General features: G+C 38.8%; 1 protein-coding gene across 1 annotated transcript in view; it reads left to right on the top strand.

The window, feature by feature from the left end:
- LOC104344451 (T cell receptor alpha chain MC.7.G5-like) overlaps positions 1–14004 on the top strand; it is a 158231-nt gene that overhangs the window by 108674 nt on the left and 35553 nt on the right. Inside the window, exon 3 of the mRNA XM_086478160.1 lies at positions 13172–13224. Coding sequence (XP_086334286.1) covers positions 13172–13224 — 53 coding nt within the window. The remainder of the gene's footprint in view (positions 1–13171; positions 13225–14004) is intronic.

The raw sequence follows: 14004 nt of genomic DNA, 5'->3' as shown, positions 1-14004 counted from the left end.
GCTTTTCATCTTATAATGAACTGGCCAGTTTTTCCTCCCCACGTCTCAGCTTTTAGTTGAAAATCTTTGACTTTAGTAGGGATTGCACATACAGAGCAGCTTGGAAAGCTGACGATTTTGTACATTAATTGTTTTTAACATTAAATCATGTGTTATCAGTTCGATATCATCCTGTAAATTCAAGCCTGCTTTCTGACAGGATCAACTGGTTGTCATTGCCAGTCCAGCCTTAATATTGGAAAGGATTTGAAAGCTACTGTCTGTTTATAGACAGAAACACAATGTAGGGAAGGAAAAATTTGGATTAAAATCCTACAATGCTTCTTTTCTGCATATCAGCATTTTGGAAAAACCAGAACTAGTGCGTGAGATTAAAAAATAGTTAGATGCTTCAGTCTGCTCTGTTTTTTGTTTTTGTTGTTATTGTTGTTGTTTCATTTTATTTTTTTAAGTTAAATGAGTTTTTGCAAAGCTTTCTATAGTCATGAAAACACTTGTGGCAAATAATACCAACTTAATTTTTGTCAAGAGGATGTATCTGACACTAAATCCCAGACAATGTAAGAATTTCTGACTTTTTTCTGGGTTCTTTTTTGTTGTTCGGTTTTGGTTTTTTTTTTCCCCCTAAAAGATAGGTTATTTCTTCTTAAATATGAGAAATATGCATAACTCTATAGGCTCAATTATGTAGATCCATCTTTTCTGGAATACTCATCTTAAACTGCAACTTTAAGATAACTATACAGATATCTCTGTATTATAGTCTAGAAACACTAATAGAGTTGTTATGTACTTCAGGATTTTTTATCCTTATTTTCTTTTTTTCTTGGATATCTTATAAAATTAGTTCCTGCAAAACCCCTGAAAACTATTACTTAAAGACATGCTTTTTATTTGTTGCTGAGAGTCATAAATTCTAGGCACTGTTTTCGACAGCACAGTTTGTAAAATATCTTGGGTGTTAATGGTGCAAACACTATTTAGAAAGAGATGAGACTGTAAGTATTCAAACCCCAATAAAGTAAATGCTACACTAATGTTGTAAGACTGACCTCTGTAAGCAAATAAAAGGAGCTTACAGGGTCTAGAGGGTTTACATTAGCTTTTCTGTAGCAACAAAAAGACGTTATTCCCTGTGTTTTTCAGTAGAAAATCACAATGAATAAACAAGATTATTAGGTTCTAGGAAGTGGCCTTCACCTCCAGTTTACAACCCTAGCTGCTTGAAAGCTTTGCACTTAACTCTGAGCAAGGTCAAAGAACAGAAATTTGCTCTCATTGCTCTGCCATGGAGTGAATATACCTGCCTAAATTAATTATTCATGAGTTAAGCGGAATTAGATTGAGAGCTAAATCTTGAGAAACTATGGTTAGAGAAGCGTAGCCAGTCAAGAAGAATAACACCAGTAAAGTCAAATACGGCTTGTCATTTATCCTAGCTGAAAAGAGCACTCAATAGTTTTGTGATATACCAGTAATTTAATGTAAAGTTCTCAACTACTGTGTAGTGCTGGTGCAGCCAACTCAAAGCAAGTCTTTCAGAAGGGAATATGTCTGAAAGACAGTGCAAGCAGGTCTGAAAGTAGAAACGGTTATTTGCATAAATGTATGCAATATCTCAAACTAGATAATTTTAGAAATCTCTCTGCACTGTAGTGCTAGCCTTTGAGCAGTTTTGGGGATGCCATTAGAAACCATAAAATGCAAGCAAAGTGGTGCCCAGTACCAGGGTGAGAAGCAATGAGCACAAACTGAAACACAGAAGGTTCTATCCGAACATCAGGAAACCTTTATCACTGTGAGGGTGACCAAGTACTGGCACAGATTGCCAGACATTGTGGAGTCTCTGTGCTTGGAGATACTAAAAATTTGTCTGGACATATTCCTGGGCAACTGGCTCTAGGTGGCCCTGCTCAAGCATGGGGTTGGACCAGATGACCTCCAGAAGTCCCTTCCACTCTCAACCATTCTGTGATTCTGTGGCTGCATGTAGCCTTGTCTCCTTTCTGAAAGAGATGGTAAAGTAGCCTGAGATTTTTAACCTTAGTATGTAAGTTGAAACAGACTTTCCATTGGTAAGGATTTGTTCAGGTGCTATAGGTCTGGGTTCAAAACCATTAAAAAGAAAGTGCATTGTAATATTAATTGGAAAGATTGTCTTAACAAATAGATACGTTATTTTGTATCAACATGACACCTTTTACAGTTGGCAAGAGGGAGGAAGACTAAAAGGAAAAACAAAGAATTTTTTTTTTTTTTGTAATGGGTTGAAAGACAGTGAAGGAAAAAGAAATTAATACCTGGGACTGGAACAACACTGAATTAGATAGTGTATGAATGAGCATAGCTATCTAGATAACTTTGGTTATCTAATGGTTTTCTTTCACTTCCATAGATTTGAATAAATCCTGCTGTTTACCTAGGGTCAGCTGTTCTGAATTCATGATGCAGGGAGAAAACGCCATTGTAGTGGGGATCATACAACTGTCCGTATAGCAGGAGGGGACCTGTGATAAATGACTGCGTCTGTGTCTGCAGAAAAGGGGTTTCACTTTATAGGGTGGAGAAGCCATGCACAGAATCTGGCTTGGAGGTCAACCAGTCTGGAACCTGAGCCATTTAATTAGAATTATTGTTAAGAAACAGCTGCATAGGAAAGAAAAAAGTGTACACAAAACTTTGGTCAAAGTGTAATGCTTTCAAGATACTAAGCTGAAACACCTCTGGTGGTTTTGAAGATGCTTTAGCAAAATTGGTGAGGTTTGGGAATAGATTTCTAGTATCCCACAACTAACAAAGGAGAATTTCAGACCATTTCCTGGAACCTTCTTTAGTATTGAATAGTTAAAATAGTGTATCAGGTGCAAGCTGTCTGTTTTGTAAATATTTTCATGGTGGCATAGCATTGAACAGTTCACATCAAGACACATATTTGGAAGTTAATATATTTGGATGTGCTTACTCAAGTAAATCCAAATGCAGGAAAACAACTCCATGAAATCTGTTGGTTTTCAGCTAAACTAGACAAACAGGATCAAATCAATACCTGTTCTCAGTAATTCAGCTGCTCTGATTCAGTATCCTGTTAATTTAAAGTGAACACTTAAGACTGCTTTTAACATACTTCAGCGTTTTAACTCTTGACATCCTTATAGCAGACCGTACAGCTCTGTAGGGTGCTCATCGTTGTAGCAAATTATGCGCTTTTGTAGTTTTACAGTGGAAGTCTAATAGACAATTCTGAGAAAGAAAGTGGTGGAGGCAGAAGCACACAGTTGTCTCAAACAACATTTCTAGATTGAGATCTTGGAAGTGATACTCTGAATTTGCCTTAAAGAACAGGGCATGTTTTGCACCAGGCTGAAAAAATAATTCTCCTTGCTTAAGCTGCGAGAACTCAGAAAGTTTAAAGTTCAGGTTTTTGTAAAACTTCTTAGGGTTTTTTTTAAAGTTTCTTACAGTTGTGATACTGATTTTGATAAAAGCATCTTTGGTCAAGGAACAGCTTAACAGCTTAGTAATAAATTCAAGCCCGAACAACACTATCAGAATTATCAGAACTTGATTATTTCAGAGCAACTACTGAGCAGCAGCACAAAGTTGCCTGGATTTAGGTGGCTTCCACAGGTTTTTAAATCTGAGTTCTGAGTGGCATTTTGAGGTAGTTTGGTAATAACTTCCATGGCAGTGGGAATGCTGGAAGTGGCAATGCACTTAGCTTTAGGACAAGGACTCTTCTGAAGGTAAATCCAAGTGAGTATAATGGAAGAAGAAGAAGAAAAAAAAACCCGCACCCTGGAATAAAGAATTATCTGAATATATTCCATTGTTGTGTTTGCATGTAAGTTTTCAGGCTTCCTGATGTGTCATGTGAGATTACACCGAATTTTGGGGCTGCAATGCCAGTTTCTAGGAATTTCTGTGCATCCATTGGATGAAAACAGAGGCAGAAAGTGGGACTGAGATGTTCTGTAGAATGTCTGTCTGTGATTTTAGTTCTAAAGGAAGATTATGGGAGTGTTTGTGTTTTGTTTTTTTCCCCCTCGAAACTGGGAATGTGAGAACAGAGGCAAATTCATATCTTAGAGAGGAATAAATCCCTAAGGCTTGGTCATCATTTTGGTGCTGTTAAGGGGATGGAGAGCATTTGAAAAAAAAAAAAAAACCAAACCCAAAGTGAAGAATATAATTGTTGTGTTTAGGCTCTATTTGATGAGGAGTTTAGATAGTTTTGATGTGAGGTGCCTCAATGTTGCGGGCTGGTGTCAGCTGGGGTAAGATAAACACTAACTGAGGTGGATGGAGGAAGTGTTACAGAAAAATTTCTGCTCCTGTCCTGCTTTTTCTTATCCACCTTCATGGTTGTGTTACTATTATTATAGAAGGATGCAACTACAATTTCCTCTGTGATAGATGTGAGCTGGGCTGGTGAGATAAGATCCCACAGCAGTGGGATTCAGAGTAGCAAACTGTCAGGAGAATTTTTACTAGGGTTTTGATCTAGGAAGCTTTGGGAGAAACACCTTGGGAGATCGGTGTATACATGTCAAAGTTAAAACACTCCTTTGAGTCAAAAGCTACTGCAGGCATTTTTGGTAAAGCTCTTTTTCACAGTGAAACTCCACAGCTGCCTACGAAGAGCTGATTTTTGGAAAGGGGACAAGGCTGTATTTTCATCCAAGTAAGTGCCAGAAATAAATATCTCAAAAAACGGAGCTTGATGATGCTGTGATGAGTTTTGACATTTAGAGATTTAAAGATAACTTCTTCCCTTAATGAGAAACTTTCCAACTATTTATGTTTCCAGAGTTAGTGGATGTGTCACATTTCAGATAAGTGAATGTTCATCTTGAAATTGTCAGACTTGTGAGTCCAGGTTTACTCCCTTTAATACAAAGCATTCAAGGTGAAGAATTTATGAATGTCCTTCCCTGAGGCCTCTGATCACTGAAATCTGTTGATGAAAAATATTTTTGAGTGTCTTTATCTTCCAAAAATTATTTATCTTGGTGTTCAGCAACCAGATTTTTTAGTCTTCAGAAAATATCAGTATGCACGGATTTTTGTTCTGAGATAGACAATCCGATCTTGGGTGTTGGTCTCTTCTCCCAAGTAACTAGTGATAGGACAAGAGGAAATGGCCCCAAGTTGCACCAGGGGAGGTTTAGACTGGACATTAGGAAAAATTTCTTTACTGAAAGAGTAGTCAAACATTGGAACAGGCTGCCCAGGGAAGTGGTGGAGTCACCATCCCTGGAGGTTTCTAAAAAGACGTATAGATGTGGTCCTCAGGGACATGGTTTAGTGGGCATGGTGGTGGTGGCTTGACAGTTGGACTTGATGATTTTAGAGGTCTATTCCAAACTTAATGATTCTATGATTCTAGGATCTTTGCTCAGAGCAGGTAAGAAATTAGTGTTTTCTAGAAGTACCTACTTTCTTTTATTTCCAGATGTCTGACAAAAGTCAGACAATAAGCAGGTTTCATCTCAGCTATAGTAGCTCAATACTTTGGATGAGACTATTCCTGCCTGTGTGACTGGATATGACAAAATCCTTAAACAGAAGTAGAAGCAATCTGCTGCATGTTTTGGCAATGTTCACAGTGAGCAAATATCTCTGGAGTTTCCAAACCCCCTTGCTTTCTAACGCTCCTCACCGAGGTGGGAGGCTAGGTGCGGCTGGGTAAGGATTCCGAGATGAAAACTCAATAACAACAGAGAGTTATCAAGCAGGCATTCTTTATTGCAGCGCTGGGCAGCAGTAGGAATCGTTCCACCATGAGTGCTCCAACGGTTTAGCAAAACACATCAGTTCATATACGCAAAAATCATACATATTCATCAGATTTCCTGAGAAGGGCAGTCTTACGGTGATGAGTTCCCGGCATTCATAGTCTTCCTCACACTGTCCTCTAGTTGAATCCTCCTTCTTGAGCACAAGCCAGGGCCCCTTTTCTGATGCAACCTTTTGTAACAATCAGTCGTGTACCAGACATGACTCCTTAATGTCTGGACCTTTGTCTCCTTGATGTCTCCTTGATGTCAGGCAAGATGTTATCTATTTATCAACTTTGCTCAGCAAATAGCTAAAACCATCCTTGTGGGGGAAGGAAAACTCAGGAAAACAGACTCAAGGGAAACTAAACAAAAATATGCAAGTAAAGGGTTTATATATCACAGTGAGGCCTTAGCCAGGGATTGTCAGTGTTTAGCTCTTTCAATATGTTTGCCAGAAAATGAGGTACTAGTAGAAACTAAGTTCATTAAAGCTTTTGTTACTGCCTATGCATTGTTCTGAGTTCTTCCTGCAACTGGTAATTCACCTTCAGGAATGGAAATAAACTGATGGTAAACCCAAGTATTTTTTCCTAGTGAAGAATTATCTTGTAAATGTTTTTGTGGTTGAAAGTAGATGCATCAATAAGATGGAGTGACGGTTATCCTTGGTGAAAGAAATCAGTTTCCAGTTTAAAGTGGAAAGAAAAGAAAGCTACACGTACAACTATATGTAACAGCTACACGTACAACTATATGTAACAGACTGAGGGTAGTATCTTTAGTTAAGCTATGAGTCTCGTTCACTAATAAACTATGGTTATCACAATTTAATGCTCCCAATTGCATTTAGCTAACTTCTCTTCTAGGAGAGGAGGAGTTAAGAAGGCAAATATATTTCTCTGGATGTTTTTTGTAAAGTACTTGCTGGCTGTGTGAATACAGGAAGCTTTGGGAAATTAACCTTTGAACAAGGAACAAGGATTATTGTAATACCAAGTAAGTGAGAAGTGAAGAATTTCATATATAAACACTAACAACTTAACTTCCATTTCCAAGGTTCAGCTTCTCATATCAACCCAATTTTTCTAATTACACTTCCACATGCTTATTTTTTAAGCATTTAATTTGTCTGAAGGTTTAGGAAATCTTGTTTCTGTTCTGGTGAGTATCCATAAGACTGACAAATATTTCAATATTGATTTTTCTTATGTCAACCCCATGGCCTTCACAAATGTACTGTTACAAGGGCAGTGGTGTGCAATGATTCCAAGTCTTTTTTGTTAATTTAAAATTAATATTTTAGCACAATAATTGTTGCAGAGAAACATTGCAGTGCTAAATACTCATTCTTTTTGTATCTATGCTTCATCTGAAATATCTTAAATAGAAAAAATAGTGAAATGTAAAAGTTGTTTGCTTTTATAGACCCAAAATATATACTGATGCAGATAGTGATGTATTAATTGATGCCATTTGTGATAAGATTTGGTTCAGCAAAATTTTAACCAACAAAAGTAAATTTTTGTGGATACAGTCATCAGCACAGCAAGACATTTTGCTTCATACTGTCTCCTAAATATTTTTGGAAAGGCAATATCTAACTCTGTCATTCAGCTGTGATTTGGAATCTGTTAAATTCTTCCTGTAATGGTTTACACAGAGCTTCTTGTCACAGTGTGATTAATGGTTATGGAAAGTTCACTTTTTGTGCAGGAACTCACTTGTTTGTGCTTCCAAGTAAGTCTTCCAGTAAAAATACACATCTCAGACCATGGTGTTTCAGCACATCCTAGATCCAGTGAGAGTCCATTCAACGCGACTCAGGTTTCTCAGCAGAGCTAGATGCAGAAATGTTTTTGTGCTTTGGTCATCGACATCTTCTCCCAGAGGGTGTACAGACTCATCAGATGAATTCAGATTCATCCGAGAAGTGTGTCATAGTATAAATCAGACAGACTAACTTCAAGTTTGTGTTAAATTCTTTTCTGCCCTTGCAAGTTCAATGAGGTACTTTTATAAAGGAATTTGTATTCAAGACCTTCAGGCCAGGTTTTTTACTTCCAAGCTAATAGCCGATAAAGCCCGCAGACTTTTTCAGGGGCTATGAGACAAGTAGCTACTTATTTCCTACCTATTTTGAGACTTTAGCAATGCTAAAGTTGAAAACTGCTGCATTGGCTGTGCGAGCTAAGTAATTAAGAAGCCATTGTAAGTTTATTGGACTTCCCTTTTAGGCCCAGATATTCGAGCTACTTAAAATGTTATCTTGTTCTACTAGGTTGATTGCCTTCATTGTCTATTGAATACCCATGATAAAACGGTCATTTGTGCTGCTGTTGAGGTGCAGATATACCTGAGAAACAGAAATCAGTAAAGCAAAATGAACTTTCTTCTCACTTAGTAGAAAGAAATCAGAACAACCTTTCGTTAATAGGAAAGAAATTTCCAGTTTGCAGTTTTAGTTTAAAGAAAATATCTGAGGAGAAAAGGAAGAAAAACAATCCAGACAGCATTTCCCATAAAGTATTTATCTATATATGACTGGGATTTTTTTTCCATTTTGTACTATGAAAGGCACAACTTTTTGTTAATGGTCAGGGCCTGGGACTCACTAGGATGTTTTTAGCCAAGAAATTCTTAAGTTCAAACTTCAGAGTTGATTTTTGTAGAAGACTCTCAGGTATTGCAAATGTAGGAGGAAGAAAGCAGATATTTGGACAGGGGACACGGTTAGTTGTGACACCAAGTAAGTTTAGTCTGGTTAACGACACTCAGCATTTTTTACCTGTGCCTCTTCATACTCTTCAAGATGTGGAGATCTATATGGCTTTCAAGATAAAGTGCAGAGGGAAAGAAATTGAAAGCTGAGTTTAAATCATAAGACAAATACTCAGTGGTATTAAGCAATTTATTCTAATAAGTGTATGTTTTCACATAAGAAATCGAAGTTCCTAACATGTTCTTCTGGAAGCTGATTAAAGGCCAGGGGGCCTAGAATCAGTAGGGTAAATTGATCAAATTTACTGAAGGACATGAAAATACCATTTGAAAGGCCAATTTCATTTGGTCTGAATTAAAGGCAAAATGCATCTGAAGTTTTCCAGAGCTATTTTGGAAATGTACCCAGCTCATGTTATTGGTCCATAATACCAACCTGTAGAGTGTCATTTGTCTTCAGTTGTTACAATCTCAAATATTGCAGGAATCTTACACTTGGTTTTCCTGCCTATGCTATGTAGGGGTCAGGCTAAATAACCTTAGTAAGTCCTGATTCTTGATTTGTGATCAGAATGGTATTCCTGTCAGATTTTTCCTTAGATTCATACGTGAGAAATTGTGTTTCTGCTGAATTCTGTGACAAGCATTTCTGTTTTCCAAAGGGCAGAAAATACTGGAGGTGAGGGGGTGGGATGCTGGTAAAGTGATATGTAGAAAATTATAAGAGGAAACCCAAGGTTTTCTTAGTAAGTGGGTGCAACAATGTGTAGGTTAATTCAAGTACAGATTTGACTTGTCTGGATCCTGTTCAAAATAGAGTGAGTGATTTATGCCCTGATGAGGTGCAAAAAGGAGGACTTTGTGGGGTTGCATTCATGATGTCTTCATTATTGCATTTCTAAAAACCATACATAAACAAGTCATCCACTTAAATATATATGGGTCCACACAGTTTATGCAGTGAATAGCTGAAATGTGCATACCCATCACTGAAATTCATTAAGAGTATGGTTAATTATTTGACTGCAAGGGCAAGTTCTCTTTCTTTCTCTCCCATAAGATAAAATAAAAATATATAAAATATAAATTTTAGTCTGCCTGTAAGATCTGAACTCTTAGTGAGGTACAAAGAAAGAAGGGAATCTCCTTCTGTATGCATTGCTTCTAGGGCTGAAACGAAAGTGTGGCTGGAACATTTAGTGTAAAGACAGCAGCAAGAAAAAGTAGGGGTTTTTTTGCAAGATCTGATAGTGATAGCTTATTGAGAGAAGCTGTTATGTGAGAGAAGGCTCCTTCTTACAGTAATTACAATGGAATGTTCCTACTCACACGAAGAAAGGAAAGTGTAAATCAGCATGGAGGGCCAGAGAGCTGTGACAAATCTTTCCCCCAGCTACAGAATTGTCTTGTTTCTCAAGCTGCTTCAGCTTCAGTGTTCTATGGTAGAAAGAACAGTTACAGACAGTATAAACGAATGGATTTTCCTTGTGCTTTTCACATTTAACCATTTTGGAGGGTACCTCAAGGTTAACCCATGTGTGGAATTACATGAGCAAGAAACAAAGGGAGAAGCTGGCTCTTCAGAGATTTGGGAGGTCTCTGCCCTATCAAAAAAAAAAAAAAAAAAAAAAAAAGGCAATTTAATATGCATTAACAGAAAGAGAAGAGCCTGCAGAAGTTCTGTTCCTGTGAAATACTGGACCAGGCATCCGAGACAGATATTCTGACTGTCCAGTTATATCTTCCTCTGCAAAACTGTGCAGGACTGGGACATGAAGTGCTTCTAGTAATGTTTCTCTCTCTTCACCAAGGCATGGCTTTGAAAAGTGTTAAGTGTGTGATTTCTGTAGAGAGGGTCTTAGCTTATTCCTGGCTATGCCAAAGCATCTTATGTTCAGGGCACTTCATCTTTCTTGACCTCTAAAAAGTATTGACACGAAAACTGCCAGGAGACAGAGAAGACACAAACCAGACTTCATTTTGTGGGAATATCTAACAGGCATTTTGCACATATATTTTTATTTTGATGAGTCCCCTGCCATGAAACCTGAAACATGCAGAAGAGCATGGCTTTTTTTTGTAATGGAGCTTTTGACAGTGTGTATTCAGGAAATGCAGCCAGACTCATCTTCAGAAGAGGAACCAGGCTGCTGATAAATCCCAGTAGGTATCTCTTCATCAACATGGTTAGGAAAGACAGAGTGCTTTTGTCAGATCCTCCTTAAAATACAGAGGGAAGAGCTTCTTTAAAATAGGAAAGAAAGAGGAAAGAGGTCATTGGGAAGAAGAGCACATTCTGAACAATTAGCTTGTAACTTCTCTTGTCATGTTGATGTCAGTGGAACAGATGGGAATGACTATTGTTCTGCTAAAATCGGTGAATGACCTTTGCTTTGTGCAAGCACCATGTTAGTCAGGATTGAGCCTGTAGGGAAATATATTTGAGATTAGTGTTCATGAACAACCTTTGCTTGCTCAAAAATTAGGTGAATCTGGCTTCTGGGACTTAGGTTTGGATCCTTTACTGGGTTCATTGCCAACTGAATAAAGAAGAAAGATTAGGACCTTAAATTGGTTTTCTCTGGGAACTTCTTTCTATTTATTTGTTCTTGGCTTGTTTCTCTTATGAGTCAGGTCCATTGCTCAGCTTCTGAGGTTGATTAGCTGGCTGATCTGTCTAAACTCCTTCTTTAGACCACAAGAAGTTTTAGAAACAGCTGTGTTAGTTGTTTAAAAACATGGTGGAAATTTCATCCCACTTTGATATGTCTTAAAGCATCTTCTGGCTTTTAATGGCTGAGGCTTCTCTCCTTTACAATTTTTGTATAAAGAGTTATTACTGTGGGACAACTGATTATTCCTGGAGACTCTCCTTTGGGAGAGGCACAAAACTAATTATGAAATCAGGTGCATCTTAAAACAAATAGTTGTTTTGCATTATAAATGCAAGGCTGAGATTCTCCTGTCCTCCTAAATATGGCAAAAAGTGTTCTACTTAAAACCTGTCCAAGGAGCTTCAACTGCATTGTGCTGACAGGGTAATGGCCTTGATTTTCTACTTCATGCATTTCAAAATTGTTTCTATCTACATCTCTACGAAAAGATCAGAGGCACAAAACTAGAAAGACATGCTAATTTGGAGTCAAAGGTATGCGACAAGGGTGACATCTGTTTTTCCCCTTTTGAGAAATGTATATACATGTCAGGACCAAAAGTTCTGTGTGGTTTTTGTTAGTAGATGTGTCACTGGGTGAATTCAGCATCCAACTGGAAAGTCACCTTTGGAAGTGGGACACAACTGATGGTGAAACCAGGTAGGTAGAAACCCTGAAGGAATAAGGATAGGAAAGCCTAATTCCCTTTTCTGTAAAACAGCTATTTGAATTGCATTGTTCTTTCCTTCTGTGGGCAATTGAAGGTAAAGGCTGACCTCGCTTCAGGGAAAAAAAAATAATTTAAAGCTAAATACCTGTTTGGAGGACTGGACTCTCCTGTATGTGTCATTGAGAGCTAAATGCTTTATTTCATTTGTGAATGTTCAAAATCAGTTTAATGCAGGTTCTGGAGTAATGACTGCAATAATAATTTTCTGAACAGCCTCTATTAATGTTAATTGTCCTCATGAGAAGACAGAGAGTGAGCATCCATCCCAATGGACTGTATGCTGGATGTCTCTTTTTCTCCAAAAAGAATGAGCGAATCACTCAGTTACAGCTTTCTACACCTGGAGAGGGGAGTCCTACCCAAACACTACTTCTCTTCACTACTACATGCTCTCCGAAATCTCCCAGACCTGCAGGGACACTCTGTCCTTTTCTTTCAGTTGCACAGAACCTTGTTCTCATTATTAATTCTCAGAAGCTGTAGTTCTTGTGTCTGCTGGGAACACCATCTTACTTTTTGCTCTGTTACTCCTGCTTCTGGCTACAGACAGGTTTCCATCCAGGTTTTCACTGACAAAAAAAGCTGGGTTGTCTTGGAAAGCGATCTGAACAAGAAGGGTGTGGGTTTTTTGGGGAATCAAGAAAGGCATTTTTAAGATTTGCAATATGTGCAGGAAGGTCCAGGGGGAGAGCTCTGCTTTTAATGGTGATCTAATGCTGAAAGAGGAATTTTGCTTTTAATCCTTGTAGCCTTTCCTTACATGAATGAAGGACAAAACTTGCAGTCAGGGGTCATCTCTGTCAAAACTGAAAAAGTCCATCAACTAAGAATATCTTTAAAGAAAATATAAGTTAAAATTGCCAAGGAATTTACTTGGGTAGACTAAGTTAAAAGAAACGCCAAGCAGGAACTAATAAGTGACTGGCAGAAAAAAAAAACGGGTTTTGTTTTGAAGACAAATACCAGGTGAACAGCTATGGAAACAAATTCACCTTCGGAAGTGGAGTGCAACTAAGGGTAAAACCAAGGAAGTTTTAAACCATTTTCTGCTCAATATTGAATAAAAAAAGAAAGATATGTATAAGTTGAAGAAATGTCTACTAAGGTATACCCTTAATTATTCAACTCTGTCAGTCATCTACTTCCTTCCTTTCACAAAAGCAGTATGGATTCCTGAATCCATTTGCTCAGGTACAGATATTTTGTGCCATGGCCATGCAAGAACAAGTACCTATCTCTCTAAGGATGTGGACGAGCTTGTGTTCTTGTTCAGGTGAAAACCACTGTGTGAACTACGGCAAGCTCACACTTAGCAAAGGGACACGACTTCAGGTTTTGCCTAGTAAGTGCCACCACTTACTTGTGGTCTCCTTCCATGTGGGGCAAAGCTGCCCAGCAGGCAGCAGGCTTTCCAGCATCTGCCTTCCTGGGCTTGTGGCTCTTCAGCTGTAGGGTTACATGCCACTTGCTTCCCTCCAGGACAGGCTTTGGCTCAGGGCAGAAGCAACAGTCCCCCCAAACAGGGTTTGTACCTGTAGGTCCAGTGCTGCTCTTGATCCCACAGACAGATCAGGGAGGTCTTCCCTTCAGGACATAGATGACTTGGAGTGACATTCGGCACTGTCTAGTTGGGCTGTGGGTGCCCAGTTTTGCCAAGTGATTAGAAAGGATTTTGTTGAGAGGGGAAATGCTGTGTGACCACGGGAGCTGGTGCATATAAACCTGTCTTTGGCTCTGGAATGAGACTCGCTGTTAAGCCATGTAAGCCCAACATTGCTCCTATGCTTTCTGTTTTATCGGAGGCCATTCTTTGTGTGGTTGAGAGCAGCAGCATGGCAAGACGTTTTGTCATTTATGTGTGACCATACCTAGTGATGGACTGCAGGAATGTGACCGCTTTGTCCAAAGTGACCGTTCTTGCTCTTCGTTTGGCTGGGAAGGAGAAAGTGGTCACCTGCCTGCTCCCAAATGTCCCAGCTGCCCCATGGGCAGGCTGTCCTACTCCACTGGATCCCAGTGGGGTTTGAGCTGCAGTAGGCAGCACTGTCACCTTTCTGCTGCCCCTCCTAGCCTAGATAAGTCTTGGCAAAGTCTTGGGGAGAGAGTGGCTTCTAAAATGGCT

Source organism: Leptosomus discolor, chromosome 25 (assembly GCF_034619465.1).
Source record: "Leptosomus discolor isolate bLepDis1 chromosome 25, bLepDis1.hap2, whole genome shotgun sequence".
NCBI lineage: Eukaryota > Metazoa > Chordata > Aves > Leptosomiformes > Leptosomidae > Leptosomus > Leptosomus discolor.
Note: the sequence above shows the minus strand (reverse complement) of the source record. Positions and strands in the feature narration are given on the sequence as shown.